The 22,165-nt window shown below is 36.2% G+C and overlaps 3 protein-coding genes across 7 annotated transcripts; 2 read left to right on the plus strand and 1 right to left on the minus strand.

The window, feature by feature from the left end:
• Window positions 1-16,505, plus strand: LOC124179695. Of its 2 annotated transcripts, none has more exons than XM_046564365.1 (10): window positions 1-145; window positions 6,835-7,071; window positions 7,640-7,785; window positions 7,946-8,181; window positions 8,440-8,671; window positions 8,820-9,155; window positions 9,452-9,619; window positions 9,694-9,895; window positions 10,346-10,479; window positions 13,495-16,505. In XM_046564365.1, the coding sequence occupies exons 2-10, from the start codon at window positions 6,840-6,842 to the stop codon at window positions 13,678-13,680; spliced, it is 1,872 nt and encodes a 623-aa protein (XP_046420321.1). In that variant the 5' UTR covers window positions 1-145; window positions 6,835-6,839; the 3' UTR covers window positions 13,681-16,505. The 2 variants fall into 2 exon arrangements, with proteins under 2 accessions (XP_046420321.1, XP_046420322.1); XM_046564366.1 differs by having other exon boundaries at window positions 9,820-9,895.
• On the minus strand, window positions 10,591-12,498 carry LOC124179698. The gene is made up of 2 exons (XM_046564372.1): window positions 11,382-12,498; window positions 10,591-10,848 (listed from the first exon to the last, which is right to left on the minus strand). Exon 1 carries the CDS (start codon window positions 12,281-12,283, stop codon window positions 11,453-11,455), a length of 831 nt encoding a protein of 276 aa, XP_046420328.1. The 5' UTR covers window positions 12,284-12,498; the 3' UTR covers window positions 10,591-10,848; window positions 11,382-11,452.
• Window positions 16,506-16,891: 386 nt separating the features above from the next.
• On the plus strand, window positions 16,892-21,792 carry LOC124179697 (phospholipid scramblase 2). Of its 4 annotated transcripts, none has more exons than XM_046564369.1 (7): window positions 16,892-17,457; window positions 18,063-18,170; window positions 19,157-19,306; window positions 19,732-19,943; window positions 20,515-20,676; window positions 20,796-20,942; window positions 21,211-21,779. In XM_046564369.1, exons 2-7 carry the CDS (start codon window positions 18,128-18,130, stop codon window positions 21,244-21,246), a joined length of 750 nt encoding a protein of 249 aa, XP_046420325.1. In that variant the 5' UTR covers window positions 16,892-17,457; window positions 18,063-18,127; the 3' UTR covers window positions 21,247-21,779. The 4 variants fall into 4 exon arrangements, with proteins under 4 accessions (XP_046420325.1, XP_046420323.1, XP_046420324.1 ...); XM_046564367.1 differs by lacking the exon at window positions 16,892-17,457 and adding an exon at window positions 17,465-17,837 and having other exon boundaries at window positions 21,211-21,780; XM_046564368.1 differs by lacking the exon at window positions 16,892-17,457 and adding an exon at window positions 17,465-17,837 and having other exon boundaries at window positions 18,066-18,170; window positions 21,211-21,780.
• The last annotated feature ends 373 nt before the right edge of the window (window positions 21,793-22,165 follow it).

Below are 22,165 nucleotides of genomic sequence, written 5' to 3' on the forward strand. Positions count from 1 at the left end.
CTATGGTGATGAAAGGCAGAACAGATTTCACAGCCGGGGTAAAATACGCCGGAAATAATACACAAGGCTGTACGAAACCGAGAGACAGCGACTCTGGCGGAAAGGGTTAGACACTCACCTCTCACGCTGATGAAAGATTATTAAGGTACGCATTCATCTCAATCGATCAAACCCTGATTACTTCTCCGTATTTTCCACGCTGTCAAATTCCGGCCGAGTTTTATTCGAAAACAATTCCACTCGATAACTCGCGCATGAAATATTCAATCCCACGGTACAATTTCCACAAGATTTTGCCGACAGACGCCCCCCTCTTACGTCACGAAATCTATAGGTTCGGAATGATGGTTAACTGCGCCGTTTTAGATTCTCAGTTCACCCGATTTAATTCATGTGAAATCGAGAATTCGTAAAAACGTCGTTGGAAGTTTATACTACATTTTCTTTTTCTCCATCCATGTGTTGCGGCAAATTATCCAAAACTCGGTGAATTTCTTGCCTAACAGTCACGGATATTCGATGAAAATTTTTAAGATTTTAGAAGAGAAAAATTAACGCGCAATTTTAAAAATTTTACGTATGAATAAGACGGAAGTTTTTACACTTCTTAGTTGATTTTTATTCTTAACTCAGGTGAGTATCCGTACGCAAATTGTCCTGGGCTGTAGGATATTTCTTTTACTTTTTGTCATACCTGCAGTGATGCAGATGTCGCATAGCGTGATTATTACAGTAACTACGGTCGCCTGGTAAGCACGATATGGATATGTGATTTTTATTGCCGCATCATCTTTCAAAATAATAACGATAATTCGCAACACTGGTTGGAATACAAGTAATATTAATAATAAGCCGTTGCGCAAGCTATAATTTAGGGTTGCTTTACAACCGTTCTAATTCTTGTATTTAGATACTTTCGTACTTCAGGCAACCCAGGGTACGGCGTTGCGAATAAATAAACGTCCACGATCCGCATCGCGTAAATTTACGCGTTAATTATAACATAACGAGTCATTTTGTGGAAACGTAACAAAGGGAATTTAACATAGGGTAAATCCTGCTGAATTTACGCAATTACGCAATACGGTTTTACAAAAATCTTTCCGCATTTATACAGTACAAGGTAAATTTTAATCGTGGATCGATTCGAAATTGTTACATGAATATGGTAAATATTTAGCCTGAATTGCTCAAGTGTAGGAGTATTTACCCTGTGTTGGATTATCGATGAGAAATTTTTATTTATTAATGACTTGCACATAATGGAACCAACTGGCACGATTGTAACGAAGGTTCAACGAGCGCAAAGGTGGTGTAAACAAGAAATGAATCTCAATTCGTTAATTAGGAGAACCATATAAGGGTTACGAATGTCAATTGTCTTCCCTAATTGTCACCTACTCGGTTTTAATCCTGCTTGTTAAAGTGAGAGTCTCGCAATCTTTTGACGTATTCTAGCACTTGAAATGGATTGCACTCACAATCGCCGTGAAATACGCGATATATGTATAAGGGATTGCACGAGGTATCGATCAAGATCGAAAGTTGAGATTTTTTTTAGATTTGTTCGAAAATTTTTAACACGTATCCAAGTCCTGGTCACAGAACAGATGTTGCTTTACCTTTTAACGTTCCAACTATCAAAAACTGAAAAAGTTTAAAAATGAATTTAGTAAAGTATACCGACATTTTTAAGCACTTCCAGACAGTGAAATTTTCATTAGAGAAAAAGATATGTGATTTTGTAAAATAATCCAAATTCGAAAAATAAAGTCTTAATGTTAAATTGAGAGAAAAAAAACGTTTCTGATAGCGTAAATTGAAAAAGTACATTTACAAAATCACAAAGTAGCGAGTATATTGTGTATTTACATATTTACAATTTCTGAATATTTATGATTATTTTTCAAAGTAACGGATCTTTGGCTTTCATTTCATCAGCTCCATATTCGACGAGAGTTCAAAAACTTCATCAAAATTTACCTGTTGTTTCTGAATTTATGGAAATTTTACAATATCGGCGGTTCGGGAATAGTAAAATAAATTTTCTATCAAATAGGAATGGTTGAATAAATGTTCTTTTTACTTACGCTCCGTCTTTTAATCAGTACTTGGGCATGAAAAATTCAAACTCTCACTTCTGGAGGAATTCGAGACACCCTAGATACAGACACGTTTTTCCGGCGTTGATCCCAGGAACGAAATCTCCCAAAGTGCAAGTGGGTCGATTCATTGCAATAACCGCACACGTTTGTAGTTACACATATATGACGTAGATCTTAGCAGACGCCCTCAGCTGAGACCAACCAATTTCTTCGAATAAGATACCAATTGCGGTAAGTACATACAAGTGGAGGCAGCGCACCCTTACCGTAAATGCTATTCCTTGCTATATGTATATATATATATATATATACATATGTGTCTGTATATATCTTGTATCTTTACGTGAGCATTTTACGCGTACAACTAAATAAATAATGCAAAGGCATCTAATGGAATTAAATACATTAACGAACAATATATTTCTATGTGCGGTGGCTGGTAGTTTTAAACTGAAATTAACACAATGATTTTCGGAAAATAAAAGCACTGTTTTCGAGAAATTTAATTGACAATCGGTAAGAAAAAAAAAAATGTGCTCAGCGAGTGCTTTGGGTAGTTTCAGGGATGATTGGGCTAAAATCAACAGTTTAGAATTAATTACATTACGTTGTAGCCATACATTGAGTATTTATCGAATCATTATATTTTTGAGCTACGAACATCTCTTAATAAATTGAAATATAGAAATTACTGGTATTGTGAGTAAAAGTTTAGCTGTCGATGTTTAATATTCAAAGAGCTTCTGGATGGAAAAAAATTTAGTCGATTTATTTCGTTTATTTTATAGTGTCTGATTTTATTCCGAATACTATTTTTTACAAACTCGCGGGAACGTATTTGCTTAATTTCAGTAGTCGATGTAATATAACCATTTGTTGATTATAATCGATATCGCTGCGATATCGTAAAATTAAATATTCCGCGATGTTAACATTATGAAAATAACGTGTTTCAGTAAATTTGTAAAAAACAGTCTCCTGAATAAAACAATCCATCCTATAAAGTGAAATCGAACAAATCTACTATATTGTTCGCTAATTCAAGCGATTTGAAACGAACAATCGATATTTAAAGTTTCATTCATAGTTTCAATATTTGCTATTTAGTTTACGATGTACAACTATCTCGTAATGAGATTGATAAAAGGTATGGATTTTTTGCCAAGCAACCCCTTTCAACGTTCGCTTTAAGCAAAGTACTTAACACTGCACACCCTACTAAGTACATTCATCGGCCGAATATATGCATAAAATGCTTGACTATGTTGCGTATAACATCAGCCGTGAAATAGCTTTTATCTGATTGCGAGTGCATTTTTCGATACGCCAACAATGAGCCAGCGTGCCGATATCACTGTTAGATCATGAGGCAAACAGCCATAAATCACATCGCCAAATGTCCAGTAATAACGCTTCGATAAAACTTCAACATCCATTCATAAATAAGAAAATGACAGATAATTTGCACGACTGTTTGATTTTGCAGCAGATATCGCTACTGATACGGCGCATTCCTTTGCTGAACTGTGAAAATCCTGCGATGACCATCGTGTAATAAATTCAGTCAATTAACCGATCGGTTCACGAATATAGAATATCATCGAAAGAATTGACAAAGGCGAATATCGAGGCATTTGGCCAAACGGTACACGAATAAATTCGACATTACATGAAAAATTTTCGACATTCAAATGGAGATGAACGTTTCAAGATTGAATAAATAAATACTGAACTTCCTCTGCCAACTTGCTCCATTTTGCAAATTATATGTAATCTTTTGTACATTAATAAATTAGGGTACTTGGAATGAGATGTTCAATCACACGTTTGCCTACATCAATTTTAGAAAAAGTCAATAGATCATTTCGAATTGATCTCGTGGGGTGAACAAACCAGGCTGTATTATTATTATTAATCTAAAACTCGACGCTATAACGATACATGTAAGAAAGACAAAATAAATGGTAAGTATCTGAGGAGATAGGAAAGACCCGAAGATCAATTTTATTGCTGATTATCGCTATAAACAATGAAAAGTGCAAAGAGTTTAAATTGCCTGAAAATTGCTAATAGCAATTAACATGTTTACATGTTTAACGGCAAGTTGAATCGATGACGATGAAGAATGACGACGAACAACGAATAGCACTGCAAATTATTTGTTCATTTTTCTCATTCATAACCAAAAAATTGAATTGGCGTTTAATGAACGTTGTAAAATAAACGTGAAAGATATTTATGTTTCAAAGTCGTCAAAACGAATTTATGGTGTTGATCAATAGAACAATAATCCGATCTAAATCGATAATATTCACTTGAAATATGCGATTCAGGTTATACCCTGAAGCTCTGAAGCTTATTATTGGCACTTATATTCAAACATGGAAATCGAATTAGGGCAGTAAATGATAGTTTGTTCGTTGATTATTATCGAAGAGTTTTTTCTCACCTATAAGTCAGGAATACAACCTTATTTCATTACATAAAACTTGTCTTCCAATGTACTGCATCAATTGTGAAAACCTTTTAGTTGTCTCACAATTTACAAAGAAGAATTTTTCCACTGCTCCACTGACCTTTGGAAATGATGACAACGTACGATATTCTATACTAATTATGCGTGGAAATTGTTGCTATTTTTCAGAGAGTCAGTGAGGCGGCATTTGGATATATATTTTTGCATCGATATTATCAACGTCTAAAAGTTAAAATGTTATTGACGCGATAAACGAATGAAATATTTTTATATCTCGACGTTAATACCCATGATAAGTTATCGATTCAGGGAAATTTCGGCCAGCTTTTTGCAAAAGAATATCGATTTTGCGTACAACGTATACAAACAAATAATAACATTCAAAGTCTTGGGCCCCTAAGTCGTACAGTTTACGAGGAATTTGTCGATCAATTTCATCACGATTTCAAATTAAGCCTTTGTCTTCGATTTTTAGCACTTCCTGCCATCGGAAAATATATCACGTAATGTACATTTTGTGACAAAAAGAAGACTGATTATTCATAACATGAAATCCATTTTACGGTAAACCTTGGAAAAATTTCGAGAACCTCGACGACTGATCAAGACTCGAATATTCGTTTCGATTCCATTCGCACATCCATATTGTAAATGGATGTAAAATTTATCGTGTTCATTTTGAGCGCGCTTCGAAATACCAAATGAGTAGCATAGCGGAGACAAACGCATCGTTACGCCGGTGAATGTGCGACAGATAGATGGATATAAAGAGGGTGTAGTCTATTGATCGTAACTCAAGCCGTGTCCTCAGGCCAACTTCTAAGATGCTATCTGACGATGAAAGAAAGCTCAACGCTCACTTACAATTAGTTTTACGATACTTTTGATTTGTCTCGGTGCACATCGGTAAAACGCAACAACTTTCGTCGGAAAAAACCTTGTATACTTTTTTGCTGATGAAAAACTCGTGTCTCAGTTCAATCCTCCGGTGCTCAATTCGCGGTACTTATACGTGTCAGCCTCAGGATCTGTCTTTATTTTTTGTAACAAGAAAGAAAACCACTAGATTGTTACATCGCTACACTGAGAAAAATTTCATTTGCTATAGTAACTAGAAAAATTCAGTAAAACGGATATAGTTAAAAAAAACTGTTCGAATATTGTTGGGATTACGAAAAACGAGGTACGCTATCGTCGATCCTTTTTTGATAATTGCAACGCAAAATCAGTTTGTGAGGTTTACTTTACTTTTTTAGTTAAATAAGGCTTTAACGTCAATTTTTGCAACAGTTGCAAGAAAGTATAGTAACAGTGATCGTAATGAGAAAGAATAGTAACGGATACTAGACTTTCTGGTAACTGCTGCGAAACTAATTTTCATTTTGTACCTAGAACTATATTTTTCGATTGTGGTAAAAAATGAAAATAGTTAAGGACTAAACGGTAACCGGAACTAAAAATATCTCTTAGTGTAAATTAAAATACTGCGCTGAGTGGCGATTTATTTTATTTGTCCAGATTAAATTATTTGAAATAATTTTTTTAATGCAATGTGTATTTTATTTTTCCCTAATTACAGAGTGATATAAGAAATATAATTTTTGTTTTATTCCACCTCAATTACGAAGAAGAAACGTTATTTTTTATCTCGTTCGGATTACAAATTCAAAAATAATTTTTGTTCTATTTTTTCAGATGACAAAATATAAGGGTGAATTTAAATTGATTAATTACAATTTTGCCCATCACTGGTACGTACACATCGTAGAAGATCTCGACACTCTCTTTGAATTATGCGTATTCCATATTTAAATACATTTATTGTACGTTAAAGTTTGCTCTGTTATAATGTATTCAGGGATCGAGAAACGTGCCAAGTTCACAGCGTTGAAATAACCGACAACTATAATTGACACATGAAACCCAGTATTTACTGTAGCGAAAAATAATTTGATCATAATATTATGTGACACACGCGAAATGACGAACGAAGCGCACCGACGAAAGATAAACATATTCTAATACAATCTCTAAAACTTGGGAAAAACTGTATTCGCAGTATAGTCGAAGTCGATGTTTAACAAACAAACGTTCAAAGAAAAAGTTTCACTTAGCGTGCAATGTTGACGTACCTTACCAACGGTTTTGAAAACTTTTTGCGACTTAATATCGATATTTGAAATTGAAGCATTAAGAAGACACATTCTATTATCTATCCAAATCATTGCTTAAATGTAATTGATAATTTTTCAGACAAAATGATGAGAAAGAGCTGGATCTTGTTGGTTGTTGCGGGTTTCGCATCAGCTCTTGGTCCACCACCACATCGAACAGAGGAAGGTTCGCTTCGGAGTGCTTTGAATGCGGTTACCAGAAAACAACGATCTCTAGAATCCAGCCCTGATGAATATTACAACGATCTTCATTCCCTGAAATTCTACGGGAATCGAGACCGCGAACGCGACGACGACTTAGAATTTTTACCATTTGGTAAGAAGTGATTTGGTTGTCTTCGACTTTTGATTATCAGCTTCCTGCTCGAAAAGAATGGGATATTATTGCGCTGACACAAAAGAAAATCATCACATCTCAAAAACTTGAGAAGCATTCGATTATTTTTAACAGATACGATTTGAATTTATTTACCTCTTCATACCTACGTGTATGTAAACGTAGACATTCCTTTAATTCATTGGTAAAACTTAAAATTCATTCGTTCGACAATAACTCGAAAATAGCTAATTGTAAGCAGATTTAGGTGAAATTTAGTAAATTCATTGGATTTCATTTAGCTGAGAACTCACAATATTTTCAAATAATCAATCGAGCCATTCGTAGGTTGTGTTTTTTTCTTTCGAAGATAAGAATGATTTTGCGCAACCCATTAAGTCAATCGGAATCGTTGCCCAACCAAAGAGCAGACTTAAATCTGATGTAAACGTCGAAGTACAAAAAATTAATAGTAAAGAATCGATTGTAATTAGACTAGGCCAATTGTAAGTTTCGAGAGTGAAAGAGAGAGAGAGAGTAATCTTGATACTACAATTCTGGCTTTCAGAAAATGGTCAGCTGGAGACAATCGGAGAAGGTGTTCAAAAAACTCTGCCAAATGCTCATTGGGCAGATGAAAAACCTAAAGATAATCTTAATACTAAACTGTTCGACAAGATGTTGCTGGACTACTTGGGAAGTGAAGCTGGCCAGGTGAGTTTCTACTTTTGATTATTATGTCAGAGTAGCGGCGTGCTAATCCATCAAACGGTATAACCAAGAAGTGCAGAACCATACACGAAATCGTTGTTGATATGCATATTGTACAGTAGTAGGAAAAGCCAAAGCTACTTTCACGGCTTATTTTATTTAGGGAGAACCGGTACCATCCGCGTTTAGGGAACGAGATCGAAGCGGAAGTCAGAAAAGGGGAGGAAACAATGCTCGGCCAAGTATCGACGACAAACAATTAGCAAAGTTGTTTTTAGAAGAATTGCAGGATGAGCCATCCGCGGATTCAGCAGAAGTTGATGACGAAGTGGACTTGAACATCTTCCGAGATTGGTACAACGATAAGCACAACGTTGAACCTGAAAGTAAAGCTGATGGGTAGGTTTCATTACGCATCGTAAGTTGGCCCAAGTTCCAATAAATAGTCGATTAGAGATGTCGAAAACCCCAATGAACGACCCTAGTGATGTTAAAACACCTAAACAATGAAGTCATTGGAATGGTTATTAACCGATGCAGTCAATCTGATATTTCACTTGTCCCAACAAGTTTCCTTGTCAAATTAAACCAGTGATTTGATGTCACATGAAACTTCAAGTGCTGAAAGAATGTGAGGTGGGAATATTTCGTTTACAGGTACAACTTCCTAAATACACCAATGTCTTGGGGCGGAACTTTCAGCAAGCAAAATGTCAAGGATCAGGATCGAAACCTTGTGTACGTGCTACCTGCGGAGCGCAGAAATGTTAATGGCAGGTATCCATTGGGACGAGAATACAAGGAATACATAGAGTTAAGAAAACGTTATCCGGTTGCTAAGAGAAGCCCGAAACCAATGCCGCAGAAAAGACAAGTAACAGATCCAAAGGTAATTCGTTGTCAGTGAATCGATGAATATTTTGCTGAGCATTGAAAGATATCGATTGTCTAATTGTCTTGCGTTAGGGAAATAGCGCCAGATCGATACTCTGCGTACCGCAATAACTTTTTCCTGTTTTCTGGCATCGTTAAATTAGGTGGCACAGGATCTGGGGAATTTATTTGGTGAAAAATCGAAACGCCATCACGATCATACACATGAACATGACCACGACCATTCCCACTCTCATGACCACGATCACAAACACGAACAAACATCGGAGGCTCCCAACACCACGACTCACTCGAAGGTTCAAGACAAGAAAGTAACCGAGCAAGATAAGCCGAGAGAGCATCCAATTGAAATCAAGAAGAAGAGCGTTGATTGGTCCCAGTATTTTGGAATCGATCGGAGGAAGAAGAAGGCAAATTTATTAGCCCGACCTGGTACACAGGACCAAGATGACGAATGGCTACTGCAACAATATTACAAGGTACTTTGTCTCGTTGATGCACGATCTAGTGCTAATGGAATGAATAACACTTCGAATTACATTTTCACTCTGCTGCGAATGAATTTTTGTATCAATAAATTTCACACACGAGATTAAGATTAAAATGAACCAAATATTGGACTTTCGAATAATATTAAAATAATGTTCGTATTGAATTAAAATATGCGATATGTCATCAGAACATGGGATTCTAATGATAGTGAGGATCGACAAAAATTGAATTGATTGAATTGAAACGTAGCTTTGAACAAAGCGATCAATCGTTCACGTTTCAGACAATGGCTGAAAATTTGAAACCATCAGAACGCGTTGCCAACAGAGATAGCAGTGAAAAAAGAAACATGCTGCAACAAATAGATTCGAGACTGAAGAGTCTTGAGGATCTGATAATCGAAGAACCGTTACGATACACAGGCTCTAGAGATGCCATCGATATTCAAAAGGTAAAACGCTGTGGAATATCATTAAAAAAATTACTTGCCATGCGGCATATTTGACTTACGGTAATAATTTTTAGGTCAAAGATAATATCATGGCTCGGGCAGCGGCGTCTTATTCTTTGGAAAAAATGAGACGGACGCTGAGTGAATTTCAAAATAATATAACCGGACAAAGACAAACTCAAAAAGTAACTTCTCCACAGAACAATCTTACCACCGGGCTGCCCGACAATACGAACGACGACAAACGAGGCGGTAACAGCGAAGCAAATGACGAAGGTATTTATTATATATTCGGTCATATTTATACGAGGTATTCCATTTCAGGTGGATCACTTTTCGAACGCGTAATCACAGAAATTCTCGAAGTTTGAAGTCTTGGAGTTTGCTTTACGTACATCTAATCTTCATTTAGTCAATAATTTGGTTTATTGGAAAATTTAGAACAATTCAATTCTAAGTACGTAATTCGGACATTACCATATCGACGTCGTTTCGAGAACACCATTTTGAGAGAACCTGCATCAAAGTTTTAAAACAACGTTATGATCATAAAACATTGAAGGTTCATTGCTTACCCTGAATCATTTATGCCTACCGTATTAAAAACACTTTCCTCAAACATTACGTTCACTATGCGCTAACAATAAGCGCCGTACATTGATACGTTCCAAGAAATTATTGACCTTGACCTATTCTTTCATGATTCGTATTTATACAATTTTAAAGGTACCGACGATGACGGAAGTTGTCCTGAAATCGAAATTGTCGAGAGAAGATGCAAGGCAGTTGATATGTGGGTGGGAAATAGGGCGCAAATTTTCTATCCACTTTGTATCATGCATCAAATCTGCCGCGCCTGTGTGAGTAAAAAATGATCGAAATTACTGTAAGATTTTGGGTTAATTGATGCATTTTTATTTTCGATAATTTACAAAGACGGAAACTTAATTATCTCAGGAACATAAATTGTTTTGTAACCTTAATACTAATTTTAAGCGGTTGCATCCCGTCGTAGCGTCGCAATAGAGATACATTTTTGGGATTTTTTTACAAGCAAAGTAAGGAATAGATTTCATTGATTTTTGAACAGTGATAACATACTATTATTACGTATATACAGTAAATTTTTTGGTTGAAAGAAAGGCGGTCAGCAGTTAAAACCATTGTGCCGAACCTCTGCGTTTCTTGCAGATCTAAACGATGGGGGTTTTAGTGGCGAAGCATCGTATCTGAAATCAAAAATTTTAAATCAGTCTTAATATAAATGACAATAGTTATGCTTTACTGATTGGGATTTTAAAAACTCGAAAAAATTCGAAATATGTGACGATTTGAACGAAATCACCGTTTTCTCGATAGAAAATCGTTTCGTATTTAGGGTGTTATCAAAAAATGGTGAATCTTATCGTAACATCCGATCGACAAAGCACGCTAAATCATAAAAGAAATGTGTATGCAAAACTTTGAAGTCCATTCATCGAACGTTGTTCGAGTCAGGAAGCCCATCACGTCACAAAATATTTGTAGATTAGTTTCGATAAACGCGTTTAAAGGTGAATCCCAGTGTGGCAGCCGCGCGTGAAAGATCAGAATCATGAATTTTTTTCACAGACATATTCAGAAAGATCTCCTGAATGATAAAACAAAATTGAAGGAAAAAAAAAATTACGTCTTCAAATTTTCAAACTGGGATACCACCTTAAAGTTTTGACCTCGGTTTTGACGCTGATTTTCTGTCAGATGAAATGAAAATTTCTCTTACCCTTAATCACCGATTCCTCGGGCATATAAGAGGCCTTCAATCTTTATGGCTTTCTGGCAGTTCTGGCCTCTTTAGTCGACGTTACCTATACTAACGCGGCTAGCATCTTCCTCGACACAGATATCGTGGGTTCGGGGCCCAATCGAGACATTCAAAATCCGTAAAATGTCAAGCAGGCTTCTGTGTCCATCATTGAATATAGTGGTCGCAACAAATGCCGCGATTTCGTTAATTTTAGCATTACTGAAGTTGGTTTTCGGGGCGATTTGCCAAATCAAATCGTCTAAACTCTCATTCTTGCCGCTCCTCACACGTCCAATGCTTTCTTTTTTTTTTACCGACTCATCATACGGATTCGATTCTGCAATGTCTTTAAAAATCTTGCAATCCCCGTCCCCGACGCTATTCAAATATTTCACGTCGTGTAATTCTTGCGATCTGGAAAACATTTCCCGAACAGCGTCGACTTCCATCTTGTCCGCACTTCCTTCCTGATTGACGTCACATTGGTGTCTGCAATTCCATTCTTCATATTCTGCAGTATTGGCTTTCGTTTTCATCGATTCACACTCGATGCAATAAGCAGATTTCACTGCTACATCGAGAACTTTTCCCGAATGATATCCTATCAGACTTGCAACACCGTACAATGAAAAAAGACCTTTCTTACTCCATGTTCCATACCCAGAAACAGTCAGTCCTCGAGGTTTTTCAATATTATCAGCTTCAGCTGTAAGATTTATTTCTTCTTTCGCCGCATTTTTCATAGAATTTTCACAGACAGACGACGCAGCACAATGAATGTTCTTTACTAACGCGTCGTAAGTTGTTTGCCCGCCGGGCTTGGGTAAATCCATGAGGCCACAAAATTTTTCTATACCTTTTCCTCCGATTCCTAACATTCTAAATGAGAACACCAACCGTCTATTTATCTCATAAGAGTGATTATCGGTACACGGACAAGAATTTATACTTTTTGAATCGCAAGAGGCACACTCTACCACCAATTTAAACCCAAGTCCGCGAATAGACGATTGCCCAAATTTGACGTCACCCCCGCAAGTCTTGCACTTGACGTAATTACTAAGCGAAGAGAAAACGTCGATAAAATTAATAATTGTATAGCCAAGCGACGGATTCACGATTACATCAATATTTTCACCCGACTTCAATTTTTTAGCCAAAGTACTCGTGCTGACTTGCTCCTGCTCTATTTGATGACGGTTCGGTGGTGGCCGTTTTTTTAACGGCCGTCTACGAGAACTTCTACTGCCTTTACGATCCATGATGTAATTTCACTTTCGATCAAAAACTTTTATTCACAAGCCAACGATGTGCACTCTTGCCCTGTACGCGGACGACTGAATGCTATGGCCAAATTTTAAACCGGCTTACATTCTTCCTGTCGAGGGTACGAACGATTTATAGATACAGGGAAGGTCTTCTGAAAAGGTCCGTTCCGATCCCTCAGGTAGAAGTTCTGTATATGTGCTAACGGTAACCGCTTGGGTCGGAACGGGCCCTTTTATGGGGCCTTCCCTCTACGGCAGCTGCATTGATTTTTTCTTAGAATTCATACAACAGGCCAAACTCGTGGAAGGACGCAGGGCCCATAAACTCGGCTTTAATGAGGCTCGCACCGATTTCCTCAATAGCTGTCGTGCGTTGTTTCACTCAAGTGCTCGTAACTTTTTCGGCTTTTGAAAATTCTATATCGGCTTTGGGCCTAAATACTCCTTAATGATGTAGTTGTATTAATATGCTGGAAAAAAGAAATCGATTTCTTTAAAGTTTCGACCGGATGGAACCGCTTCGTGGCAAAGAAGGTTTTTTTGTCTGGAGCTACTTCCTAGCTACGTTTGGGTCTCGTTCGTCGGTAATCAATAACTCTGACGCGGTCTTTTTCAATTTCGTTGTAACTGATTAGTCGATGAGAAATTTACTAAAACGCTAGTGACATTTTAGGAACACCTGTTTTTAGAATTCAAAAATAATGTTTGACCAATAAAAATGAATAATACGTAACACCTTACATAAATTTGGCACTTTTAATAGCTCTTCGATTCAATACATTGACGGAAGGTTTGTAAATGATTGTCGTTTTTCATAACAGGTTCAAGAGGAAAAGGACGATCGATCGTGCGATAAACTATTTTCTTCGGCGTCTAGGGCGTGCGAAGGTCACGTAGGCTGTATCAGGGCAGCACATGTTGCCCGCACCACATTATCGCAGCTGCAACCACTTGTTGGGACACCCGGTTTGTGTCTTTGCGAATTACAGGCTCAGATGAGAAAGTAATCACTGAGCGATAATAACCACGGCGAGGCTTTCCTATGATTTGAAACGACTTTCGTATGATGTTCGATTTAAAATAACCGTTAAAAGACATTCCATATGAAGATAAAGATTCGACACGCTAATTCCAGCATTGTACAAATTTGACACTGCAACAATGAAAAATAAGGAAAATAGTAGGGGTGAGCGGGACACAGATAAGCATTCCTAGTACATGCAGCTAGCGCCATTTCTAATTTTTTGGCACATTAGGTAGAACTGCAATTCTCATACCGAGGTGAAAGTTGGCGGACTGAGTAATCGACTGCGCATGCGCAAAATAATGGGTCTCCATTCGTCGGCGGGATCGTGCCGCGTCAATATTTTCGTCTGTAAAGCAGGGCAGCCAACTTACTCTGTAGCGTAACTCGGTTTATAACAAAAGTTTGCCAAATCAGAAGGTCTGCAACTATTCGAGATCAGCCTAACGTAAAAAAAGAATTGCATCGAAATAAGCTCTGTAAGCTGTGTTTGACGAATGAAATTTAGGCGACCTGCCTGCATGAAAATCAGGAAAAGCTTAGTTTCGCCGTTTCTATTTTTCGACAAATAATTCAATTAATTGAATTAATCTAGATGCGAAATCGAGTATATAATTGAAATAAACATTTTTAGCGTCAACGATAGACTCCCTGATGTTGTGTTTGACCAAGGGACAAAAATTTTCTGACGATATTACGATAGATTTTGTGAAGCTAAGCTTTCTCAACGTGTCTTCTGAGCCCCTAGACTCTCCCCTTCATATATAAATATAATTCAATGTACATGGTATGTACGTCACTATATTCAAAATTATACAATGTTTTATGGCAGTGTGAAAATTTGAAGAATTTGTTGTTATTTGTTACATGATATATATTATACATATATGTATACATAATACATATATTATATATAAATGAATAATGGTCTGGTATGACTGAAAATTTTAATCAGTTCTATCAAGATACACATTACATATTTATTATAGATATATTTATATGATGAGTGAAAATGGTTTATCCTTCTATAAATATTAATTGCCCTACGGTTTTTCTTATAAAGTACGATTTTTCCGAAGCACCTTGTGCGTAATATAATGATTTATAAATAGCTATTACCAACTATTGAAATGTTTATTGACTATTTCATAGTGAAACTAGCAAATGTAATAATCTTACATTCTACTGTTACATCGAAAAATTGATAGGATTATTTTTCAGCTCGAAAGCCAAATAATTCTTACGTGTAATTTAAAAACTGTAAAAATCAGTCTTATAATTTTCTTCTCTCGTTATGAACATGAAACGTACTAAAATTCGATGTGATGGCCTATATTGTAGTTCGAATGAGCTTGTCCTGATGTTATATGGTTAAGGAATTCATTAAAGAATTGGCGGAAGGTATGTTAAAAATAGGAATGGCAGAATGGAGCATGATCTATCTATTTGCGAGACATGAACTGGAAATGTACTTGATTTTTATACTGTTGCGTAGATCCATTTTTGAATGAACATTGGTTAAATATGACAAATATTTTCGATCAATCAAGACAATAATAATTGAACATTTTTTAAACTTGTATGTAGCACTTTAGGCGTATATATGTATAATTAATATACGTGTACAAACGTTTCATATAGAAGTCCAATTAACAAGAAGACGAGTTTGAATTGTGGATAATGTTAAATTTTATTTTAGCTCTAGCCGTATTTACTTCACCTTATTTAAAACTCAAACTGGGCTTCCTGTGATGATTATGATAAGAGCGTCAAAGATGACGATGATGATAGTAGTGATTATTTATTATCTTCTTCGCATATTATGAAAATATTAACATACCAAAGTACTTTGATGCTTCGCAAATAGATGAATTCATTCGTTTTCTATTGCCGAACACGGATGACACGCGACACCTTAATCGTCGCTTACAGAAACGTCCACTTACGATTCAAAAATACATCTATCTTGTGAAAATTCAGTGGTGCATACGTACATACTTATAGGGAAATACGTATGAAATCGATCGATTTTTTCTCTCGCTTCATCGAGAGTACCTACGATAGTAAGACCTACTTAAATTATTAAAAAATCTTCACTCGTTGCTGTTATAATGCTGTAGCATTTTGAAATTTTTATTGAAAAATTATTTACAATGATTAAGGGATTAAAAAATTTGAAAACATTTAAAATGGAATTCCTGTACCGTTCTACGCCTAATTTAAGAATTTCCAAAATTGTAACACGATTGAAGAAGGCGAGAAAAAACGTGTATTGTTTTCATTTGGCTTTCCTGTATATGTATCAGAGAAAATACTCGTATATTCATAAATATAATATACTAAATGTTGTTGAGGCACGTATTAAAAATGAACAAAACCGATATCTTATATATTATTAGATAATATACGTACTTGTACAATTATTGAAATGATATTCATGACCAGAAATTGAACAAGGAAAATGTTGTGTCCTACGAACCAAGAGCAGCGAAATTTTTTGACATTCTTATAAACGTATTTTCTCTGCTGCTGCATAGAAAACCGTCAAGAATTAAATGCACGTGGTATTGTGTATAGTATGGAATTATTTCCCTATAGATGAAGTACAGCCATCAAGAATAATGGACTCAGTTCTTGACACGCAATAGCTACCAAAGGACATGATGATGGATTTCAACAAGCACCTTTGCATAATATTGCGTTTTGTTGATTTGATAGATTCAATATTCTATTCATGTTATAAAATATACTCACGTAACATGTGTATCAAGCCTCCATGTATGAATATAATAAATATATTTAAACATAGCCAAGCAGGCGTTGCAGTCAATAGAACTTGCTGCATACTTACATCCATGACAAAGGAGGATACTTGCATCTACCGATAGGAAATGGTGAAACTTAGCAGATCGAGTACCTGACTGCGCATGGGGTAACCATGTGGGATTTTCATGCCGGTTGATCACCCCAACAGGTTACAGGTAACAGGATTTCTATTTTAGGCTAAACAGATCTTACATAGTTCGTACGTTAGTTCAAGACGGCTTGGTAAACTTGCTACCATTCATTACAACACCATAATTTCAATTCGCTATTTGACGTACATGAGAAAATTGGACATACCGTATGCAGCGTTATGATTCGGTTTATACAACGCAAGCATGTTTTACGTGTTATTAATGCGTGTTTTTCGTACACGAAGTACCCGTTCCTATGACGGTCGAGTGAGTCTGCGAATGCGCATGCGCGGAGTACGGAAAAGACCATTTTTCACTCCTAGCAGTTAAAACTGGTCTTTTCAGCACTGTGCGCATGCGCTGTCGTAAACAAATCTGACGTTATGCGGCCGTAAACTCAATCTCGAACTTCGTGAAAAACGCCCAACATACTCTTGTTACATAAAGAATCGTGTGCAACAAGAAGGCAGCGGTCCTTTCTCTTTTAAGAAAAAGGAACTATGCACATCAATTCGATTTTATTTCTTGTACTTTGTTAAATATCAACACTCCTTAACATCTGCCCAATCGTTTTTATTTGTACATTCATACGTATCTTTTCTTATCGTTAGCGGGAAGACATGTGGATGTAAGGTCTTGTTGCAGGCAATCCGCCACGCGGATGAAACAGAGATATGACTGCGGACTACTTTTGTCGCAATGAAACACTCGGAAATCAGTATGAATCATCCGAATCACCAATGTCGTTGGACTTGACGTGTATTCCCACTTGACAGTGGTTTGCGGAGTCGTGGCACTGTGAAATAACATCAACTATTTATTACGAAACCGTTACACCCATAAAATTGATAGATTTCAAACGTATTACATCGGAAATCCCGATTGAAATTCCAAACGATGTGCAGAGATGACGTGCGAAAATACTACAATCATGTACTACCGTTGTATCAGACAAGATTAATCCAAGTTTGTGAATTACGCTATCGCGCCTGACACAAAGTTTCGCCATTAGCCTTTGTGCTATAAAATAATGATAACCCTTGTCACGTGAATGATACGCAAGATAAGTAATAGATAAATTAACGTTAAAATTAGTCAAGTATTTATCGTCGAGCAGAAATGTCACAACACAATATTGGATATGTTCCCGATGAAATTCGCCCTAGTGCACCGCCAGAATCTGGTAAAACTATACTAACTTGCTCCAATTAACATGAAGATACAATAAAACTTTCCGTAGAGATAGCACTTTCTGCAACTAATTTCAATGTGTGAATCCAGCAACATTCCGTGATAAAGCCAAGTGCCGATATATGTCTGATCAAATAGTTGCTTTTATTGCACGACCATTTGTAATTCGTTGTTAAATTAGTATTTCGAAGATATTACACATGGCTCAAACTTTCAGCAGTTTACGATGAGGTTTCTCGGGACTCAAGGGGAAATTCAACACCTGTCGTTCCGCCCGTATACATGAAACAAACTATTATTACGGTGCAACCACACAATCAGAACGGTGAGCATAACGTTCTTTGTATCTCCAACTTTTCACCTCTTGATAAGATGAAGCAATTTACGTTACTCGTAATCAGGATGGCCATGATAATTTAACAAAAAAAATTCCGGAATGTTTTCCGAATGAAAATCACCTTGTTTATTTACATTTATTCTAATATCGTTCGATTTCAGACGTCTACTGTAATTATAGTATTTTGGCAGTATTCGGTATAATTTACAGTACAAGAATTTACTTCAAATAACAGAACACGCGATGAAGGGTAAAAATTCAGCTGCATAATTAAATAATAAACTTGGAGTAAATCTGCTTGCATTTATGTAATTCGGGGCACTTATTTTCAAATTTCACGTGTTTTCGGCAATCGAGAGTAAATTTTATCGATCGACTTTTTTGATACTTTTTACGACTGGCTGACTTATCACTCTCAAACGAATCGTAGACCGCGAGAAAAATATAGATGGATGAAATGTACTCTCAGTTGCCAAAATACAGGCGGGTTTCGGTGAAAAAATGTACACTGAACTGCGTAAGTGCATGTGGATACATCTTTTGGTTAAACAACCATGTTGTATTTCCACGAACAAATAAAATATGCATTATGTATAACAACAATAAAACAGTATCACTTCACAATATGTTCTAATGGAATGCAACTCAAACTCCGTAACATTTCTTTTCAAAATTTTAAAAATTAAACAAAACATCCCAAATATATGATTTATTTATTTAAACCACAGGTTCATTGTTACAAATATAAATAGTACCGCATGTAGACTCTAGGCAAGTATCTTTACATCATGATCTGAACGCCATCTAATAAAGAGCAACTTTGAATAGCAATTTCTAATCTTGATGGGATAGGTCACCGTAATTAGATTTCGCTGTTTTTTTTTTCTCCGCAAACTAAAAAATACAAAATTCTCAGCTTTTCGGTATATTGAAAAATTCCGAAATGCAATAATAAATTGCAATAACTGCTTCAGGTACAAATAGAGCACAAAGAGTCCCAGTTCCAGTCAACACAACCGAATGGGTTTCGACGCCGCGAAGTCAACTGAATCCGCTCATCGGAACGGACTTTTTAAATGGAATCGAGCAGCTTGAAATTCAACAGACAGTACAACTGAGCACTTGTAATTACTCTTTTATTATTTTTACGGAGCTAATCGAAGAAGAATAAAAGCTTATGTAAGTTTCTGGCTCTTCAGTCGGTAAAGAAATCAAATTTCTTGTATTTATTGTATAATTTGAGCGTAAAAGATTTACTTATCGGTTGTTCTCTCGCCATTATTTGAAACTTGCATTTAATGTATTGTTGAAAAATATCTGCGATGACACGTCGAGTCCTCTCGGGAATCGAGATCGGTACAAACGATTTATTGGGAGAATCTTAAAGCACGACGAATTCTATGAGTATAAAAAATGAAAATATATCTTTCGGTCCGAGACAATAACAAGAACTTTGTTTTCTTAAACAGGGCAGCGTGAATTCTAATACAAATATCTGACAGTCGATCGATTCTGTAGCAAAAGCTGTTTGTCTGATTTTCTATTTCAGTACTAGGTGAAACGAAGTCGGGAAATCAATATAGAGTCAAAGTTCCCAGAGCCGAGACAATATTTCTAGCCACGGAAACATCCACCGAATGCCAACGCGATATCTTGGGTTCCTCCAGAGGTTTCAGTTTGACTTTGACAGATCCCACGGGACAAGATGCTTTCAAATTTACAAAAAGTCCAGGCTGGGGTTGCGTACCTGGATTTTTACACGTAAGCAGGGTCGTTACGTCGTAGAAGAACTTTTATATTTAAAGTATTCGTAGGTGATACGTACAAGAACTTTTAAAAACTCAGTTTCTGGACAGGATCTAATCGGCAAGCAAAATTGTCCCAAAACATAAAAATCGAGTGAAAAAAATTAGACTTTCATTATTTTGAACGTTTTGGCTATAAAACCTTTTCTCAAATTATTCATATCTTAGCTTGTGCCCATTATTTGTTCGGATTCAGTTCTATTACAAACAAATAGTAAGGATGTTTTTGTCATCGGTGTTCAGTATCATCGGTGCTAATAATAATTCTGGAATATTTAAACGATTCTTTTCGCTTTTCCTAACTTCTGATTCAGGCGGTGGGATCTATGAATCCTTTTAAGGATAGAATAAACATTTTTCTCGATACTTGTGTTTTCAATTTCATGTAAAATTGCGCTAGCTGCGACGTCTTCGAGTCGACTATGAGCTGGTTCTGATAATAGCAAAAATAAGTGACATTTAACTCTGTCGGTTATGATGGACTATATAATTATAAGCATCCGCTTGATACATGAATAATATTACAGAAAATGTTTGTCGATTGCACGGATCCGATCGGAAGTATAGAGCAGAACTTTACACTTCTTGGGCCTAGCTTTACGGTGTACAATAATGCACGGAACCCCCTGTGCAAAATATATGGACCTAATATGTTTTGCTGTTGCATATCGAGAGATACCCAATTCCAGGTAATGGATCCTACTAAAATTGAATAAAGTTTTGTCTTATCTGTACTGTGATACTAGTTTTCCTTTAATTCGCGATTTCGCGTATTGCACAATTATTCTAGCATATTTAAACATTATAGATAGTATCTGTCGATGGAACACATCAGATTGCTTCCCTCATACGCCAATGGGATCACATACTACTAGATTATACGATAACGTTGACTGTGCCAGCAGGTACAAATGTGAACCTCAAAGGTTTGCTACTCGGAGCTGCATTTTTGTTGGTGAGTATCGTAATTCGGATGTAATGTCCGTCGAGAATTATAGAACACTTCGTCGTAGTTAATTATTATTTGCCTGTACGGATTATATTTTAATTTTTACTGAAAGAAACCACTGTACAGTTATTTAAATACATTGCAAACATGATAAAGCTGTAACAACAAAATAAAAACGTATCGAGTAATTTTTATCTACAAAAGTGCCCGTTTTTGGGACGCTTGGGATAGATTCAATTATTACATGTATTATAATTTTCACGTATGTTTACAGGAATATTTGTATTTTTCACGCTTGAAGAAATCTTGATACTGATAACACATAGCAAAACGGCTACTTACAAATAATAAGCCTTTCTGCAGTCAAAGAACATTAAAGAGTGCAAGGGAACGACTCTTCTTACACTGTCGAATTGCTTCAAATTTTTTCCTTATACAATATTATATGAAATGTATAATGTAAAGCAAATAAATTTGATTTGACCATCCTCGAAACTTGAAAAATGTCAACGAATATATTCACTTATATATAATACGAGCACATAACAACTTAATAACTAGTACAAAGAATGGTCACAGAACTTTGCATGTTTGATCTGAAAAAAAAATCCATTCCTGTACAACCAGAGCACTCGTTTCAAATTCCTTGTAGGGCTTGTAGGTATCAGTCAATGCCTATTCGGATTAACGAGTATTTGAATTTAAAATCGCTGTCAAGACCTGCATCTGTTTTCATGTTTCATCAATTTTATTTTATAGTTGAATGAGATAAGCTCACGTAGTCTATAACCGCATATTATTTCAATTTTGAAATGTACGACGGTCAAATAAACTTGGGCACACACATTTTGGTGAACAAACCAACGAAGCAAAATTATTCTGGCCCCCGAGATGAAAAAAGTGGACTTGGCGAAGGAATCGGTTGTATAACCTACAATCGAGATGATGTAGATATATATACGTTAATTATTATATGTTTTTTGCCTGTTTCTTCGATCAGTGTAAATAATTTTAATGCAAATCTATAATGATTTGTATTCCAGTACACGCAACGCTATGAGGGAAAATTCGTATGGAATAACATGCATGGTTATGGCGACTACGAGTACGTTATGTCTGAAGTTCGATGCTAATTTGTTACAACATATTTTTGAGAACAACTATACTGTAGAGACTATGCGCAATCATTTTGTAAGGCAGCGTTCCCCGGATCGTGGTCCAGTGCATTA

Source organism: Neodiprion fabricii, chromosome 4, assembly GCF_021155785.1.
Source record: "Neodiprion fabricii isolate iyNeoFabr1 chromosome 4, iyNeoFabr1.1, whole genome shotgun sequence".
Taxonomy (NCBI): Eukaryota; Metazoa; Arthropoda; class Insecta; order Hymenoptera; family Diprionidae; genus Neodiprion; species Neodiprion fabricii.